This window comes from Thamnophis sirtalis, unplaced genomic scaffold, assembly GCF_051295495.1.
Source record: "Thamnophis sirtalis isolate CommonGarterSnake01/CBP01778 unplaced genomic scaffold, rThaSir2_p1.2 scaffold_3, whole genome shotgun sequence".
NCBI lineage: Eukaryota > Metazoa > Chordata > Lepidosauria > Squamata > Natricidae > Thamnophis > Thamnophis sirtalis.
The window spans coordinates 28,971,020-28,989,166 of NW_028261383.1; the positions used below are offsets into that span (position 1 = coordinate 28,971,020).

Below are 18,147 nucleotides of genomic sequence, written 5' to 3' on the forward strand. Positions count from 1 at the left end.
ACGCCCCTCCTTTTTTTAAAGGGCATGAATAGCCCTTAGGAGGTTTGTAGAGTGCACCTGGGGAATGGGAGGCAAAAACGAGCAAAAAACGGCCCGTTTTTCGCAAAAATGGGCCCATTTAATGCCAAAAAAAGAGGTCATGGATAGCCTTTAGGAAGCTTATAGAGTGCTCATGGGGGCTGGGGGGAGCAAAAGTTCTGCCTTCCCTAGCCCCCAGGAGCACTCTGAAAGCCTTCTACAGGCTCTGCACAGCCATTTTGGTGAAGGGGGCGGGATTTCTGGAGGCAAAAAATGCTGTATTTAGTGTGTAAGATGCACCCAGATTTTCAGCCTCCTTTTTGAAGGAAAAAGGTGCGTCTTATACTCCGAAAAATACAGTATTAATTGCCCTAAAAAGTTCACAGAACACAGATCTAAAATCAGCCTCAGGAGACACTGTAATCCAAAGGTCCCCAACCCCAGGGGCTGTGGCCCAATACCAGAATATTTCCCATTCTGAACAGGACGGTGCAAATGGCAGGCAATTGTGAATTTTAGTGAATTAGTGAATTTATTAAAATTTATAGGCCGCCCTTTTCCCTGAGGGGACTCAGGGCGGCTCACAATCACAAGGGAGGGAAGTGCAACATCAAAAACAAAACAAAATGTGAACAAAGAAAAAAATATAGTAAAACGCAACTTTCGTTCAACAATCAAACACTCGGGCGGGTGAATTAGGAACCTATCCCCAGGCCTGCTGGGAGAGCCAGATCTTGAGGGCTGCGCGGAAGGTCTGGACGGTGGTGAGGGTACGGATCTCAGCGGGGAGATCGTTCCACAGGGTCGGAGCTGCAACAGAAAAGGCTCTCCTCCGTGTAGTCGCCAGTCGGCATTGACTGGCAGATGGGATTCGGAGGAGGCCCAGTCTGTGCGATCGAATTGGTCGAAGGGAGGTAATCGGCAGGAGGCGGTCTCTCAAGTACCCAGATCCACTACCATGGAGTGCTTTAAAGGTGGTCATCAGTACCCTGAAGCGCACCCGGAGACCAACAGGTAGCCAGTGCAGCTCGCGGAGGACAGGTGTAACGTGGGCGAACCGCGGTGCGCCCACTATCACTCGCGCGGCCGCATTCTGGACTAACTGTAGTCGCCGGATGCACTTCAAGGGCAACCCCATGTAGAGCCCATTGCAGTATTCCAGCCTAGAGATCACAAGGGCTCGAGTGACTGTTGTGAGAGCCTCCCGGTCTAGGTAGGGCCGCAACTGGCGGACCAGGCGAACCTGGGCAAATGCCCCCCTGGTCACAGCTGACAGCTGGTGGTCAAAAGTCAGCTGTGGGTCCAGGAGGACTCCTAAGTTGCGGACCCTATCTGAGGGGTGTAAAATTTGACCCCCCAGCCTAAGTGTTGGTACATTCGCCAAATTATTGGGAGGGAAGCACAACAGCCACTCGGTCTTGTCCGGGTTGAGTACCAGTTTGTTAGCGCTCATCCAGTTCCTAACGGCCTCTAGACCCTGGTTCATCACGTCCACCGCTTCATTGAGTTGGCACGGGGCGGACAGATACAGTTGCGTATCGTCCGCATATTGGTGGTATTTTATCCCGTGCCTCCGAATGATCTCGCCCAGCGGTTTCATGTAAATGTTAAATAGTAGGGGGGATAAGACCGAACCCTGTGGCACCCCACATGTTAGGGGCCTCAGGGACGATCTCTGCCCCCCGACCAACACCGACTGCGACCTGTCCGAGAGGTAGGAGGAGAACCACCGCAACACGGTGCCTCCCACTCCCACCTCCCGCAGTCGTCGCAGAAGGATACCATGGTCGATGGTATCGAAAGCCGCTGAGAGGTCAAGGAGAACCAGGATGGATGCATAGCCTCCATCTCTGGCCCTCCAGAGATCATCGGTCAATGCGACCAAAGCGGTTTCTGTGCTGTAACCAGGTCTGAAGCCGGACTGGAAGGGGTCAAGATAACTAGCTTCCTCCAAGGCCCGTTGAAGCTGGAAGGCCACCACCTTCTCAACAACCTTCCCGATAAAGGGGAGGTTGGAGACAGGACGAAAGTTGTTTAAAATGGCTGGATCCAAGGATGGTTTCTTCAGGAGGGGTCTCACCACCGCCGTTTTAAGTACGGCGGGGAAGTGCCCCTCCCGAAGGGAGGCGGTCACGACCGCCTGGATCCAGCCATGTGTCACCTCCCTGCTGTTGGCAACCAGCCAGGAGGGACACGGGTCCAGAATACAGGTGGAGGCACTTACAGCTCGAATGGCCTTGTCCACATCCCCAGAGGCAACATCCTGGAACTCAACCCAGAGATGATTTGCCAAGCGGTCCTCCTGTGTCTCGGCTGGATCTACTGCGGTGGAGTCCAAGTCCGACCGAAACCGAGCTATTTTGTCCGCCAAGAATTGAGCATAGTCCTCAGCCCTACCCTGCAAGGGGTCTCCCGCATCCCTCCTGTTAAGGAGGGAGCGGGTTATCCTAAACAGGGCGGCTGGGCGTGACTCGGCGGACGCAACCAAGGCAGAAATGTATGATCTTTTGGCAGTTCTTAATGCTCGAACGTAGTCCTTGGTGCAGGTGGTAGAAGTGCTCGGTTCGCCTCGGACTTATCGGACCTCCACTGGTGCTCTAGGCATCTCCTCCGGCGTTTCTTCTCCCGGAGCTCCTCGGTAAACCAAGGGGGCCTCCGGGATCCACTGACCCGGAGGGGCCGTAGTGGCGCAATCCGATCAAGAGACTCCGACGCCGCCGAGTGCCAGGCGGCAACCAGAGTCTCCGCCGAACTGTGGGCGAGAGTATCAGGAATGACCCCAAGCTCCGTCTGGAACCTCAATGGGTCCATAAGTCGCCTGGGGCGGAACCACCTGGTCGGTTCCTCCTCCCTACGGTGGGGGTTTGGCCTCCGGAAGTCAAGCCTCAGTAGGCAATGGTCTGACCACGACAGGGGTATGATCTCATTACCCCTCAGACCAAGATCACACATCCACTGCTCCGAGAGGAATACGAGGTCGAGCATGTGACCCGCTGCATGGGTTGGGCCCCGAATTACCTGGGTCAAGCCCATGGCTGTCATGGAAGCCATGAACTCCTGCGCCCCATCAGAGCGTTCACCGAGCGATGGCAAATTGAAGTCCCCCAGAACTATAAGCCTGGGGAACTCAACTGCCAGCTCGGCTACTGACTCGAGGAGCGAGGGGAGGGATGCTGCAACGCAGTTGGGAGGCAGGTACGTTAGTAGCAAACCCACTTGACCCTTGAGGTCCAACTTTATCAGCAGGGACTCACACCCGACAAGCTCCGGAGCAGGGACCCTACGAGGTAACAGAGACTCCCGGATTACAATAGCCACACCGCCACCCCTTCCCTGGGCTCTCGGCTGATGAAGCACCTGAAATCCCTCTGGGCACATCTCTACAAGGGGGACTCCTCCTTCTGTGCCCAGCCAGGTTTCAGTAATACATGCCAGGTCTGCCCTCTCGTCAACAATTAAGTCCCGGACGAGGGGAGCCTTGTGAATAACAGACCTGGCATTTAGCAACAGCAGCCTGAGACCAGGGTCCTGGGTACTCGCGCCATCTGGTCTTGGAGTGGGACTCAAAGGGCCGGAAGGAGGGATCTCTGTAATGTAGCGAACCCTCCTTCCCCGGTAATGGCTAGCCCTAAGGTCCCCGCCGTATCTGCCTCTCCCTGTCACGACCGCAATGCTCCGACCCACTCCCGTGGCCGTAGTCCCCCCAATCACCCCGGTACCCCCCGCCTTCCCTAGCAGGTCCTCCGAGCCAAGCATACTCAAACACTCACACAACCAGTCCCCACGTAATTATTAAAATACACAAATGCAACAGTAATAACAATAAAAGTGGGTCACTCACACACTTACATACAATCCCATATACTCAACATACTAAAGATAGAAGAAAAAGGGAGAGAAAAAAGAAGGAAATAATTGTGCGCATGTGCAGCTCTACTTGTGCAAGCAGGGGCATTTGTGTGCGAAGCTCCACTTGCATGAATGGCGCGCACTTGTGATCATGTGGAACCATCCACTCTTCCCCACCCCCTGCAGGTCTGCCAAGATGGAAAGTCTTGGTGCTGATTTTGTAAACCTCTTAGAGAGAGCTGTAAAGCACTGTAAAGCGATCTATAAGTCTAAGTCCTATTAGCAATAGCAATAGCAGTTAGACTTATATACAGCTTCATTCATAGGGCTTTCAGCCCTCTCTAAGCGGTTTACAGAGTCAACATATCGCCCCCCACAGTCTGGGTCCTCATTTCACCCACCTCGGAAGGATGGAAAGCTGAGTCAACCTTGAGCCGGTGAGATTAGAACCGCTGAACTGCAGATAACAGTCAGCTGAAGTGGCCTGCAGTACTGCACCCTAACCACTGCGCCACCTCGGCTATTGCTACTGCTATATATTTTAGCCTCCAGTCCACAGGTGAAATTCAATTTTTTTTACTACCAGTTCTGTGGGTGTGGCTTGGTGGGCATGGCAGAGGAAGGATACTGTAAAATCCCCATTCCCTCCCGATCAGCTGGGACTCAGGAGGCAGAGAATAGATGGGGGCGGGGCCAGCCAGAGGTGGTATTTACTGGTTCTCAAAATTTCTGCTACCAGTTCTCCAGAACCTGTCAGAATCTGGTAGATTTCACCCCTGCTCCAGTCCCCTAATTCTCTTTGTTGCTCTTCTCGGCACTCTTTCTAGAGTCTCCACATCTTCTGTAGTAATGTTCCTTATTACTTTTTCCTCTGCCAGATGCAATAAACCTTGGATTTCCACTGCACAAAGGTAAGTTTCTGGGGCCAAAAAGGGTCACATTCATAAGTCTGGTTAGGTTTTGGCACTGGGGCTCCACAGGGTGTGTTGTTAGTCAAGTCATGATGTTAGCCACAGTGGTGGGAATCAGAAATCCACCTTTTAAAAAAATATGAACTGCTGTTAGTTTTGTTTGTAGAAGAAGGCATCCTGGTCAATGTTCCCTCTAATTTTTTTTCAGTGTGTGCGGAAAAGTATAGTGTTTGAGCGGCACATTTTCATGCCTGAGCACCTGAATTTTTTTAGCCATAATTGCCATCAGAGCAGATGTTGGAGAAGGGGGGCAAGGAGGTATAGGGTCCCCTCCCTCTCCCATAGACCCCCAGGAAGGAAGGAAGCAAAGGGAGGGGGAGGGAAAAGAAAGGAAATGGGAAAGAAGAAAAGGAAAGGAGAAAGGAAAGGAAAAGAGAAAGGAAAGGAGAAAGGAAAGAAAATGGAAAAGAAGGAAAGGAAATGGGAAGGAAGAAAGGAAAGGATGAAGAAGGGAGGGGAAGGAAAGGGAAAATAAAAAAAGAAGGAAAAGGAAAAGAGAAAGGAAAGGAAAAGAGAAAGGAAAGGAAAAGAAAAGAAAGAAAAAGGAAAGGAAATGGAAAAGAAGGAAAGGAAATGGGAAAGAAGAAAAGAAAGGATGAAGAAGGGAGGGAAAGGGAAGGGAAGGGAAAAGAAAAAAGGGAAAAGGAAATAAGGAAAGGAAAGGAAAAGAGTAAGGAAGGGAAAATAGAAAGCATAGGAGAAAGGAAGGGAAAAGAGAAAGGATAGGAAAAAGGAAAGGAAATGGAAAAGAAGGAAAGGAAATGGGAAAGAAGAAAGGAAAGGATAAAGAGGGAAGGGAAGGGAAAAGAAAAAATGGAAAAGGAAATAAGGAAAGGAAAGGAAAAGAGAAAGGAAAAAGAAAAGGAACAGGAAAGGAAGATAGAAGAAGGACAGAAAGGGAAAGGAAAGAGTGGAATGGATTGGTACTGCTCAAAAATCAAGTCTCAAGATCCCGTGGACCCCTTTGACTCAGGCAATCCAATTCCACGCTGCTTCCCTCTCTCTGCAAAGGGAAGGGATCTCAGAAAGGCTGCTGAGCCCAGAACGGGGCTTCAGATGACTCAATGCCTGAATAACGCCGGATGTGCAGAGAAATGCAGGCTACAACCAAGAAATCGTGTTTTCCCAGGAACCGACGAAGCCCCAGAGGACCAATGGGAATTCTCCCTTCTGCAGCGTCATTGGTCTCCGGGCAGAGTCTTCCTTGACTTCACCCAGAGAGAGTTCGGTGCAGAGAGAGGAGGGAGGGAGGGGGAATATTTTAAGACGTTAAAAAACACTGCATGGCAGTTGGAAACTGCTGCGTGATGTTTTCTTGTTACGTGTGCGGCCACACAGCTGTGCAGCTTAGAGGGAACATTGATTCTTGTGGTCCTTTCTAGCTCTATAACCCTACGATGCAAACATGGGTCTTTTACGAGAGTTTGGAAAGGACTGTAAAGAGTGTCGCATTTGCTTACCATATTTTTCGGAGTATAAGATGCACCTTTCCCCCCTATAAGAAGGTGAAAATCTGGGTGCATCTTATACACTGAATGCAGTGTTTTGGCCTCCTGAAACTCCTCCCCCTCACAAAAAAAAACGTGCAGAGGGTTTGGAAGGCCTGCAAAGTGCTCCTGGGGGCTGGGGAGGGCACTGCTATTCCCAGGCTGGCCCCATGGGCCACATTTAAGCACCCTGTGGACCGGATCCAGTGTGCGGGCCTTGAGTTTGACACCCCTGGTCAAGGACTATCTGTATTCCAGAGTCATATTCTGTTTATTAATATGTCTAGGCTCAGGAGATGAGTTTTTCTCACCTGCAGTGTTCTGTTGATGCTTGTTTTTCTCTTTCTCCCCCATTGTAGCTAAAGTGACTTTGGATCCATGCACAGCTCACCCTGAACTCCTTATATCTGAGAATCGGAAAAGCTTGACCTTGGGAAATTGGCCTAAACTTCATTCTGATGGCTCTAAAAGATTTGATCAATGTCTTTTCGTGCTGGGATGTGAGGAATTAAATACAGGCAGGTGCTGCTGGGAAGTCACTATAGACAGTGAGGATGGCTGGGGCCTGGGAGTTGCCAAGGCCTCTGTGAAGCGCACAGGCATTGTCTCCCTAGATCCCGCAGAAGGAATCTGGTCAATGGCGAAGTGGGGAGACGAATGTACAATTCTCCTCCCTCCTCATTTCCCTGGCCTGTCTATGAAGTCGGATCTCCAAAGGATCCGAGTATCTCTGAATTATATAGGAGGTCGGCTGTCCTTTTTTGATGCAGTTAGAGGTATTCTGTTAGTTGTCTTCTCAGAGGCTTCATTTTCTGGAGAAACCCTTCACCCTTTCTTTTGGCTTCAGGGGAAAGGTCAACTCAGTCTTTGTTATTAAAACGGTTCGACCTTGTTTGTAGGCCATACACTTCTCAACACCATCCCCTCCATAATCCTCAATCCTGATCTCGGTTTCCTTCTACCTCATTTCCATATCATCCTAATCTTCCAGCTATTGAGGATTGAAGAGGCCCAATTTCTATGTTTATGAAGGCTTGATTAGTAAAGCAGCCATCTTTGTTCTGATATGTTGGAGAAAAACATCTGGAGTTCTCAAAGTCAAAATCCAATCCACCTAGAAGATACCTAGTTGTGGATGGATGACTTAATGGTGCTCCCCATTAAGCAAGAAGCTTCTTTTCAAAATCTCTTGAGAAGAGAGGGTGATCCTTAACTAGGGTTGGGCTTCAAAAATTTCAGCAATGGGTTCTTTGCCCAGTTTCTGGGTGGGCGTAGCCACAGTGTGCGTGGCCTAGTCGGCCTCCTACACAATGGTGGTGGTGGGGGGGCATTTTTGCCTTCCCCAGGCTCCGGAGGCTTTCCTTGAGCCTCTGGGAAGGCAAAAAACTACCTCCCCCAGACTCTGGAGGCCCTCTGGAGTTCCAGGAGGTCTGTTATCCCCCTCCCTGAGCCTCCATATGGACCCTGCATTTACCTCTCATCCAAAACAGGCTGCGTGGAGAGTCCTGGGAGGGGTGGGGTGGGCAGGGCAGGGCCAGCCAGAGGGTGGGATTTGGAGGTTCTCCGAACTGGCCATAACATTAGCTACGGGTTCTATGAACAATGGATATCGCCAATATTTGCTGCTGTTTAAAGCTTGGGAAAGGAATAGGAGACCTCTAGAGGCAAACCTTTTTCATTCCTATTTGCAACTATCCAAACCCTAAAAGGTAAGAAAACTCCCAGGAAAATCCAGCCATTTTGGACAGGGCGGTATAATTTGAGCATGCTGGACCATTGTCAGAGTTGTGAGCTGCCTTCCCAATTTTTCTCACTCTCTTTCCTGTAAACCAAAGGCTTATGGTTACCTAAACCAGCATCCCACTAGCTTTTGGGCAGTAGGGATCAGTTCTGTGAAAGGTGATTTTTCTGTGAATCGGCAGACGGGCATTGTTTCACGTGTTGCCTGGATCCCATGCTGGCACAGATGGTGCTTCGCTCGCTTGCATAGCCCAATTCCTGGTGGCCCACAGACCATGGGCCAGCTGGGGACTCCTGACCTAAAAAATAGAACTGACATTTGGAAAAGTATTGTGATTCCCTCTGTTGCTTTAGTAACAAACTAGCTAGCTCATTGTAGAAGAGAACGAAATAGTTCTTAGATGTCATGTTCTATGCTCTTTTTTCTACTGTGTGTTTTTAATGGATTTATGAATGTTGAATGTTGTGCAATAAATTAAAGGTTTCTTTTGTTGTAGGCTTCCTGTGCTTCCCAAAATGCAGAGCTCTCTGCATCTAGAACCTCTTTCGTGCTTGGATAATCTATAAGTGGTTTGTCTCATATCCTTACATTGCCTGCAAAATAGCCTAAGCTGAAACAGTTATTCCACACAAAGGGGCAGATACGCATGCGGTAGGACTAAGCGTATCAGCTTCATACCAGAAAGAGCAGTGGTGACAAAGTGATTAGAAATCAGGTTAACTTTTATTCCTCTTTCTGGCTTCCTTGAACAAGGATTTTCTGTGAATTCCAGTTCATAATTAAGTTCTTGCGGTAAGGAACCAGTAATGTCACAAGGTTCTTTCTGGTTTACTACTGAAACTGATCTCTTGTATGTATTTTATTCATGACTTGGATGTTCTTTTATCAAATTTGCAGATAACCCCAAAATGACTAGAATAACTAACACAGGGGGAAATTAACAAATTCAAAATGATTTAAAATCGATGAAGGAAATTTAAACGGCATCAACAAATATAGTTTCCAATTGGCAAGAAATAATATTACTTCTTGTTTATTATACACTAATCAGAGCATGCCTTGAATATGATCACTACTTCTGAAACCAAAGGGAAAAAAATAAGTGTAACCGAAGTCAAAGGAAGAAATAAGGATGAACAGGGAAACAGACAAGGGTGAAATTCAGCAGGTTCTGACAGGTTCTGCAGAACTGGTAGCGGAAATTTTGAGTAGTTTGGAGAACCGGCAAATACCACCTCTGGCTGGCCCCAGAGTGGGGTTGGAATGGGAATTTTGCAGTAACCTACCCCTATAACAGGGAGGGAATGGAGATATTGCAGTATCCTTCCCCCAAGAGTGGGGTGGAAATAAAGATTTTGCAGTTTCCTTCCCCCAGGAGTGGGGTGGGAATGGAGATTTTGCAGTATCCTTCCCCTGGAGTGGGGTGGGAATAAAGATTTTGCAGTATCCTTCCCCCAGGAGTGGGGTGGGAATAAAGATTTGCAGTTTCCTTCCCCCAGGAGTTGGGTGGGAATGGGGATTTTGCAGTATCCTTCCCCTGCCACGCCCACCAAGCCATGCCCACAGAAGCTGTAGTAAAAAAAAATTGAATTTCACCACTGGAAACAGGATACTGTATTGGAGGGTTAAAAAGCAGTTTCAGGCTAATAGTGTGTTTCTGTATATTATGGGATATTAAAGCTATTGTATATTTAAGGAAGTGCAGAGGTGACAAAATTCAAAATACCCTCAATATCATGGTCAGATTTTTTTTATGATACCAAAGTTGCCATAATGTCCCAGGCCGTCATGCATCATATATATTGAACTTTCTCTATGTGCCTATCTTCCTACCTTTCCTTATCTACCCAACTCTAGCCTTTCATCTATCTAAACAATTAGGTTCCCTTTTAGAATTCACTATCAGGTGCTCCTTGGTGTTCATATCAGGTCTTAAGATAATGATGTAGCATTTGGGGAAAAAGATGCAGCCCATTAAGCCTAGGCTGGAGGCCAGTATGGAGAAAATCTGCACAGCCACCATGTATTTCCCCTTAGTGCTCAGGTAGGTGGGGACAAAGGAAACCCAAACACTGCAGAAAATCAACATGCTGAAGGTGATCAACTTGGTTTCATTGAAGGTCCCTGGAAGCTTGCGTGCTAGGAAAGCCACCAAGAAGCAGATGACGGCCAGAAGGCCCATGTAACCCAGAGCAGTGTAGAACATGACAATTGACCCTTCGTTACATTGCAGCAGGATGTACACTGGTTGAGACTGCATGTCAGAGTCTGGGAATGGGGGAGAGATTCCAAGCCATATCATGCAGATGCCCACCTGAATCCCAGAACAGGAAACAACAATAGAGTTGGCCAGAGTCTTTCCCAGGAATTTTCTCATCCTGTTGCCTGGCTTTGTGGCCAGAAATGCTACCACCACCATGACAGTCTTTGCCAGCAGTGAGGACACAGCAACTGAGAAAACAACACTAAAGATGCTTTGTCGAAGAAGGCAGGTCACTTTCTTGGGGCGTCCAATGAATAAAAGGGAGGTCAAGAAGGAAAGGAGAAGGGAGACCAGAAGAATGTAGGTGAGGTCCCGGTTGTTGGCTTTGACTATGGGAGTTTCTCTGTATTTAGTGAAGATTCCCAGAACAAAAGCAGTGATTAGGGAAAAAGCAAGAGTAAAGGAAGCCAGAATGAATCCCAACGTTTCTTCATAGGACAAGAAACGTATGCTTTTGGGGATACACTGATTCCGCTTCTCATTGGAATACTGGTCATCTGGACACTTGCTGCAATGGGCTGCATCTGAAAAGCATTGGTTAACATGAATCTGTTTCTGCAACTAACAAAAAAATGCAACTGGAACCAATATTGCAGAGAGGATATTGGGAGAACCAGAAAACCTATTAGAAAATACTTTCCCACTATACTTTGTGAAAATCTATCTAGGATTGTGAGAAAAAAAACATGAATGATGAAAAATGTGTAATAGATAAGACGTTCTATAGAACAGAGAGCTGAATATGACTTGAATGATGAAAACATAGTGCAGCATTATCTTGAATCCTATTAGAGGTTCTTGGTTTCCTTTTTTCTCTCCAGAGCCACTTACCTTCTTCCACTGAGAATGTTCCTTCTATACACAGAGAACAGTCATGGCAGCAAACAGGTGCTCCTTCTCTCATGAGCTTAGCATATCCCGGGTAGCAATTTTCTGTACATCTAGAAGAAGGCACTGTCTTAAACATAAAAATAATGATATAAATTAAGGCACCACATGAGTTACAGTACAGGAGTTTATTTCCAAGAAATTGTTTTAGGAACCAAGGAGCTCAGAAAAAAATTGGAGAAAACAAGAAGTACTGACATAAGAGTAACTGATCTGTTTCCATATCTCCTTTCCTTTCTAATTCTAAAAGGTACCATCTACCATTGATTTTTCAGGAAAGGATCCTAGGATAAATGGGAAAAGTAGTTATGGCAACGGAAGTGCATATAGTCAAGGCTATGGTTTTCCCAGTTGCAATGTATGGCTGTGAAAGTTGGACCATAAAAAAGGCTGAGCAAAGAACTGAGGCCTTTGAACTCTGGTGCTGGAGAAGACTCCTGTGAATCCCTTGGACTGCAAGGCCATCAAACCGGTCAGTCCTAGAGGAGACCAACCCTGACTGCCCTTTAGAAGGCCAGATCCTGAAGACAAAACTCAAAATACTTTGGCCAGCTAATGAGAAGGAAGGACTCACTGGAGAAGAGCCTAATGCTGGGAAAGACAGGGCAAAAGAAGAAGGGGGCGACAGAATGAGGTGGCTGGATGTAGTCACCGAAGAAGTCGGCATGAGCTTGAATGGACTCTAGAGGATGGTAGAGAACAGGAAGTCCTGGAGGAACATTGTCCATGGGGTCACGATGGGTCGGGCACGACTTTGCAACTAGCAACAACAACAATAACTACAACAACAACGGCATGTATGGGAATGCTATACATTGTATTTTCCTCCCTATCTTTGCTTTGGCTTTCTTTGTCACTGCAAATGTCCCAGCATTCCCCTCCTCTAGTTGAACATTGTATCATCATATAGAGATGACTTTTCACAGCTGCCAACATTTCTCTCAACAGATTCTTTACCTGACGCCTTTCTCTCGTGTAATTCAGTGGGCTACTCCCTTGAACCTTTGTCTTTACGACTCTTGAAAAGAAAATTTTTATTTATTACAATATCATATTTAATAATGCAGACAGGAAGGGCTTCAATGCAACTGGTAATGTAGCTGGTTCCAGTTTGTGACAAGCCATTGAAAAATATTTAAAAAATTACATGATATCTAATTAGTGAGTTTTTAGTTTCCCTTATTTGGAGGTTATTTCAACTACCTTGTTAAATGATGTTGGCCATTGGATGGCGCTCTGATTGATGGAGACCTTGACTTCAGAGAAGGTTTCTCTTTCTACACTCCCAACTTTCACTGCAGGATAAGACTTTTGGGGAAACATTCTCAAGTGCATGATATCAAAGTCAGCAGCAGGAACTCCATTTTCATCCAAATAAATGCCGTCATTGGAAATGTTGTGAAGCTGGAAGTTTCTCATGAACTGATGAAGCTGCAAAGACATGGAAAATCACATAAGCAGCATACACAATCCCAATTAAACTTTTATTCAAGATTCTTCTGGCTATTATTCTGGAAATGCAATGAATAATTCACAGTTTTCAGCTCAGCATTTTGGTAATTTAAATATGCCTTTCATTTTATTGAAGGAATCACTAAACTGACTTACTAAACCATAGCTCAGCATAATAATTTTAAGGAAAATCAAGATTAAATAATGCTGAAAGTTTAAATCTTTACTGAACTAATTCTGATTCAGAATAAAAATACTTGAAATGCTTTGGTTAGAAATTCTTATTCTTATTTTTATAGATATACTGTATGTGTGTAACAAACTTAATCCTGTAGTGGGTTAGATCTGTATTTTAGCTATCTACTGGTATCAGAACCTGTTTTGAGGATTGCTGGAGCATCCTTAAAGCTTATTTAATTTGCAAATGGGGAAAAAGTATTTTGTCACCAAAGATACATCTGTCATTGTTATTGTTACTTGCAAAGTCGTGCCTGACCCATCGCGACCTCATGGACAACGTTCCTCCAGGCCTTCCTGTCTTCTGGAGTTCATTTAAGCTCATGCCTACTGCTTCGATGACTCCATCCAGCCACCTCATTCTCTGTCGTCCCATTCTTCTTTTGCCCTCAATCTTTCCCAGCATTAGGCTCTTCTCCAGTGAGTCCTTCCTTCTCATTAGGTGGCCAAAGTATCTGAGTTTCATCTTTAGACTCTGGCCTTCTAAAGAGCAGTCAGGGTTGATCTCCTCTAGGACTGGCCAGTTGGATGATGGACAGTACCAAAAGGCATCTCTCTCACTTGCGAATACTACAAACTGGAGAAGTGCTGTTTGGAATAGCACATGTCCTATGTCCTATTTAATATGTAGGAAGTGGAAGTGGAGCACCAGTGGAACCTCAAATGAGAAGTCTTACCTGCCATGGCTGTACAATCTGGGGTGATTGATGGTCTCCAACCAGCATCCTCCTCTTACTCAGTTGGGAGGAAGAGGCAGAATTGAGGACTGAGGCCACAGCATGGATTGCTCTTGGAATACCGGAGCCATCCTCAGTTATCATTCTATCAAGCACATCATGGGGTGGGAATAGTCTGCTCTCTTTTTCTATGCATCTTTCCCAAACTTTTTTAGACAATAAAGGCTTTGAATAGGAACACTGAAACACTTCCTTTACAAACTCTTTCTCAGTAGAGGTATATGAATTAAAATTATAATATTGTCTCCTCTTTGTTTGGGTGAAGAAGGAAAACAAAACATGCTTGCGTTGGAGATCAAGTCTGTTGGAAAACATTCTTATGCTTACATTTGACAAATTTGTTGCAATCCACACTTTCCCCTCAATGAATATATTCTTCATTTCATTAACAATGATGACTGTTAGTAGCATTGCTGTGGCATGAAAATCTAGTTGACAGACTATAATTTTTATCTGGATATTAATAAGGAGGAGGAACATTTTCTTTTGTTGTTGCTCAAAAAAATCTCCAGTATGGATATTCAGATTCGCTGCTGGGATGGTTTGTGAGAGGACAATGCAAATCCGATTTTTTACAGCTGCAGTTTCCAAGCTTCTTTTAAAATTTTCTCCTCTTTCGTTGTCCTGAGAAAAGAGGCCAATCCACGTCCAATGGAAATACAGGAGCAGCTGGACAATGGCTGAGTAAGGGGGTTCTTGTTTTGGGATCATTCGGTAGAAAAAAGGAAAATGATGACTTTGCTGAATAATGTGGTTGATAGCACCACAGTTGATCTGTGAGGAAAGAAGATAATGGTACTTTAGCAATAGCAATAGCACTTAGACTCACATACTACTTCACAGTGATTTAACAGCCCCTCTAAGCTGTTTACAGAGTCAGCCTATTGCCCCCAAGAATCTGGCTCCTCATTTTACCCACCTCGGAAGGGTGGAAAGCTGAGTCAACCTTGGGCCGGTGAGATTCAATCTGCCAAATTGCAGGCAGCCGTCAGTCAGCAGAAGTAGCCTGCAGTACTGCACTCTAACCACTGCGCCACCGCGGCTCTGTGATACTTTGTGATACTTTTAATGTTAAATGTCAAATGTTTACACGTAAGCACTTTTCCTCCCATCATGAAGCGTCCTGGCTGGCTCCTTTGGTGTTCTCTATTCTTGTCCTGTTTGCCCCCTTTGACCCTAGCGAGCTCTGCCGTAATCTGTGGATGAACTCCATGGGTGGTCCTTATGCAGCACTCCCTTCTGGTCAAACTCTACCATGCAGGTATGTACCTGGGTGGTGAAGTGGATGCATTGAGGCACTTTTTGCTGCCAACAACTGAGGCTCATATGTAGGTCACTAAACTAGTGGATTTACAAGCAATGCAGGTCAAATAGACACATCTTAATACACTGCAGCAGCAAACTCTTCTGATTGAGCAGGGTCATACTCACATAAATACCCAATTGTGAGTCATGGCTAAATACAACACTCAAGGGGAGTCTCTAGTCCCATGATGGCGAACCTATGGCTGTTCTGGTTTCTGGCATGCACATGCGTGCCAGCCAGCTGGTCTTTGCAGGTGCTGGAGTGCCAGAAAATGACCTGAAAATAGGACCTGAACTGGATGGGTGGAATTGCCAGCATGGTAGTGAGAGATTGGACCATGTGATGGATTTGTGGGTGTGGGGGCAAGATCATAAACTTTCAATTGGGTGGGGAAAACGGAAGCTTTCAGATTTGGGTTTTCCCAGATGTGCCAACATGGCTTTCTTAATAAATTGGAACTTTGAGCAATACTTTGCCTTGGACTCTGATTTACTTTTGGATGCTATTTCGAACCCTGACAACCAGTTCATGGTTATGAGAATTATTGCTAAATCTAGTCTGCCTTGTGTATCTCCATCACTGGAGGTTTTGAAGGAAAATTCAGAAAGTCATTTACAGTAGTCTGAGGATTTCTGCTCTGGGCAGGGAATTAGGTTAGGAGATCTTTACAGGGTCTTTTAAGTTTTTCACTCTATGTTTCTATGAATAAACCCACCTCTTTAGCACTGGTCACTGACTTTTCAATTTAAAACTAACTCATAGATTCCTGTCTCTCTTTTTTTCTGATTGTCATTAATCCAATTCATTTTAACGTTACTTGAAACAAAGTCAATTCATACTTTCATTTTCCAAAGTGGGCAAATACCCACTGTTACATCCAGCTATTGTGGGGTTTTCAATAAACACACATTTTTGCAATAGGCCCCATTCTACTATTCCCTTACTTTAAGGATTTGTGTGCCTTAAGATTTCTCCATCCTTTCTCCAATTTTACTAGACAGTCTACCATGGGACCCAAGATCATCTTTATTCTATTTTGCTTCTTTGAAAAAAAGACTCTTCAGTGGCAGAAAAAGAGAAGTCACAAAGCCTAATCATTGTTTCTGAGCCTCATTGTCACAGGGACATGATAGAAATATGTTTTCTTTATGGAAAGAAAAAATATTTTAGCGATTTTAATATCTAATCTCTGCCCCCAGGTTTATCTGGGTCTGCCTTCTAGGGTAATTTGAAGAATTCAGAGCATGGGATTAAGATAGAGATAGCACTTTGACTTATATACTGCTTTATAATGCTTTAAAGCCCCCTCTAAGCAGTTTACAGAGTCAGCATATTGCCCCCAACAATCTGGGTCCTCATTTTACTCACCTGGGAAGGATGGAAGGCTGAGTCAATCCTGAGCCTGGTGAGATTTGAACTGCCAAATTGCAGGCAGCCGGCAATCAGCAGAATAAGGCTCAAAAGATCATTTTAGCTTCCTACCTGTGGAATTTTGTAGATGCTCAAGACAGTAGAAATATGGTCGAAGAGTTCAGAATCTGTCTCTTCAAAAACTGCCAGGAGATTTCTTTGTCTTCCACATCTGTAGTTAGGGACATTCTCCTGCCCTGTAGACAGCAAGTCCATCATGACCTCATATGATACTCTTGCATTGAGGAAGTTATCATAGATGTTGTAGCCAAGGGTGATGTTTGGTAAGAGCCTAGAATTCTGGTTGATCTTATGAACAGCCAAGAAGAAGAGCAGGAGGTCATGGAATATTGTTGACTCACTGCAAAATAACATCTACTGCATAGAATGACTCTGGGCAGCTTAGAAACATAGATAAAACATGTTTACAACATATTCCTATTCTGGGAGCCAGGGCAGATATTCTCACAGTTCCACCCATCATAGCCCAATCCTTGAGGAAGAAGGGAGGTCTTTGTACTGCTCCAGAATTCTCAAAGGAGAGTTTCACCAGATGTGCATATAGGTTCTCATAATATTACCGTATTTCTTCCTCTTCTATGACCTAGACAGTGACATATGGGGGGATTCAAGTGCTGGATTCATTCAGTAAGTAGTATTACTCACTATCCAATAAGTCAACAAACCGTCTTTAGACCCAAGATCTATTTGGCTGCAGAATATTGATATCTTTGGAATTAGTGCCCTTTAGTCAAAAAAATCTTTCATGTGATCCTCTGTAGCTATAACATTAGCTTGTTATGTACCGCCTCTATCATTTTGTCATTAAAATTCTTCTTCTTATGAACCATGGTGGTGCAGTGATTAGAGTGCAGTACTGCAGGATATTTCTGCTGCCTGCTGGCTGCCTGCAGTTTGGCAATTCAAATCTCACCAGGCTCAAAGTTGACTCAGCCTTCCATCCTTCTGATGTGGGTAAAATGTGGACCCAACTTGTTGGGGGCAATACCCTGACTCGGTAAACCACTTAGAGAGGGCTGTAAAAGCACTGTAAAGTGGTGTATAAGTCTAAGCGCAATTGCTATTTAAAGCAAAAGTAAAACGGAAGCCACAAAAGCTTGTGAAACAGATAAAAGGCATTGGTTGGGAAGAAATGTTGGAAACGGAGGCAGGAAGGACGGAATGCAAGATAGGAAAAGAGAGGAGATCGTGGGAAGCAAGCTGAAGAGGTCACCTTGAACCAGTTGACTGTGAGATTCTGGGAAGCTACAGTCGTGGCCAAAATTGTGAAAACCTTTTGGGGAAAAAAGTGTATTATTGATGGCTAATAACCCCACTTTTCTTGGGTGTAGTACCATAAAATTATATATCAATGGAAAGATAATTTAATCAATAATGTAATGCAATAACTTTTATGAAGGATTTGCTATTAGAATAGAAGTTATAAAGAAGAAAAGTGAAACCCGTAGAAAAAACGTGATTTACAAAAATTATCACCGTCAGTTAATACTTAGTTGGGTAATCTTTAGTATGAATTACAGCATCTTCCTGTGGAGTGAACCAAGTCTTTTAGTTCTGCAGCTTTTATAAAGTGAAACCAAGATTGAATGATTGCTTCTTTTAACTGGGTTTTATTGCTGGGTCGCTTCTGACCTATAACTTCTCACAAAATACAGATAATTGGACAAACTTTGTTGCCTTACATTCTTGATTAAATTATCTTTCCATTGATATATAATTTTATGGTACTACTTCAAAAACGAGGGTGCTATTAGTCACCAAACCTCA

General features: G+C 45.2%; 2 protein-coding genes across 2 annotated transcripts; one reads left to right on the forward strand and one right to left on the reverse strand.

Annotated features, from left to right (window-relative positions):
• Positions 1 to 6,243: 6,243 nt before the first annotated feature.
• Positions 6,244 to 7,202, forward strand: LOC148047745 (butyrophilin subfamily 1 member A1-like). Its single transcript, XM_087708123.1, has 2 exons — positions 6,244 to 6,274; positions 6,685 to 7,202. The coding sequence occupies exons 1-2, from the start codon at positions 6,244 to 6,246 to the stop codon at positions 7,200 to 7,202; spliced, it is 549 nt and encodes a 182-aa protein (XP_087564249.1).
• A 2,725-nt stretch (positions 7,203 to 9,927) lies between these two features.
• On the reverse strand, positions 9,928 to 17,210 carry LOC148047746 (vomeronasal type-2 receptor 26-like). Its single transcript, XM_087708124.1, has 5 exons — positions 17,166 to 17,210; positions 16,432 to 16,668; positions 12,421 to 12,648; positions 11,161 to 11,287; positions 9,928 to 10,853 (listed from the first exon to the last, which is right to left on the reverse strand). The coding sequence occupies exons 1-5, from the start codon at positions 17,208 to 17,210 to the stop codon at positions 9,928 to 9,930; spliced, it is 1,563 nt and encodes a 520-aa protein (XP_087564250.1).
• Positions 17,211 to 18,147: the final 937 nt, after the last annotated feature.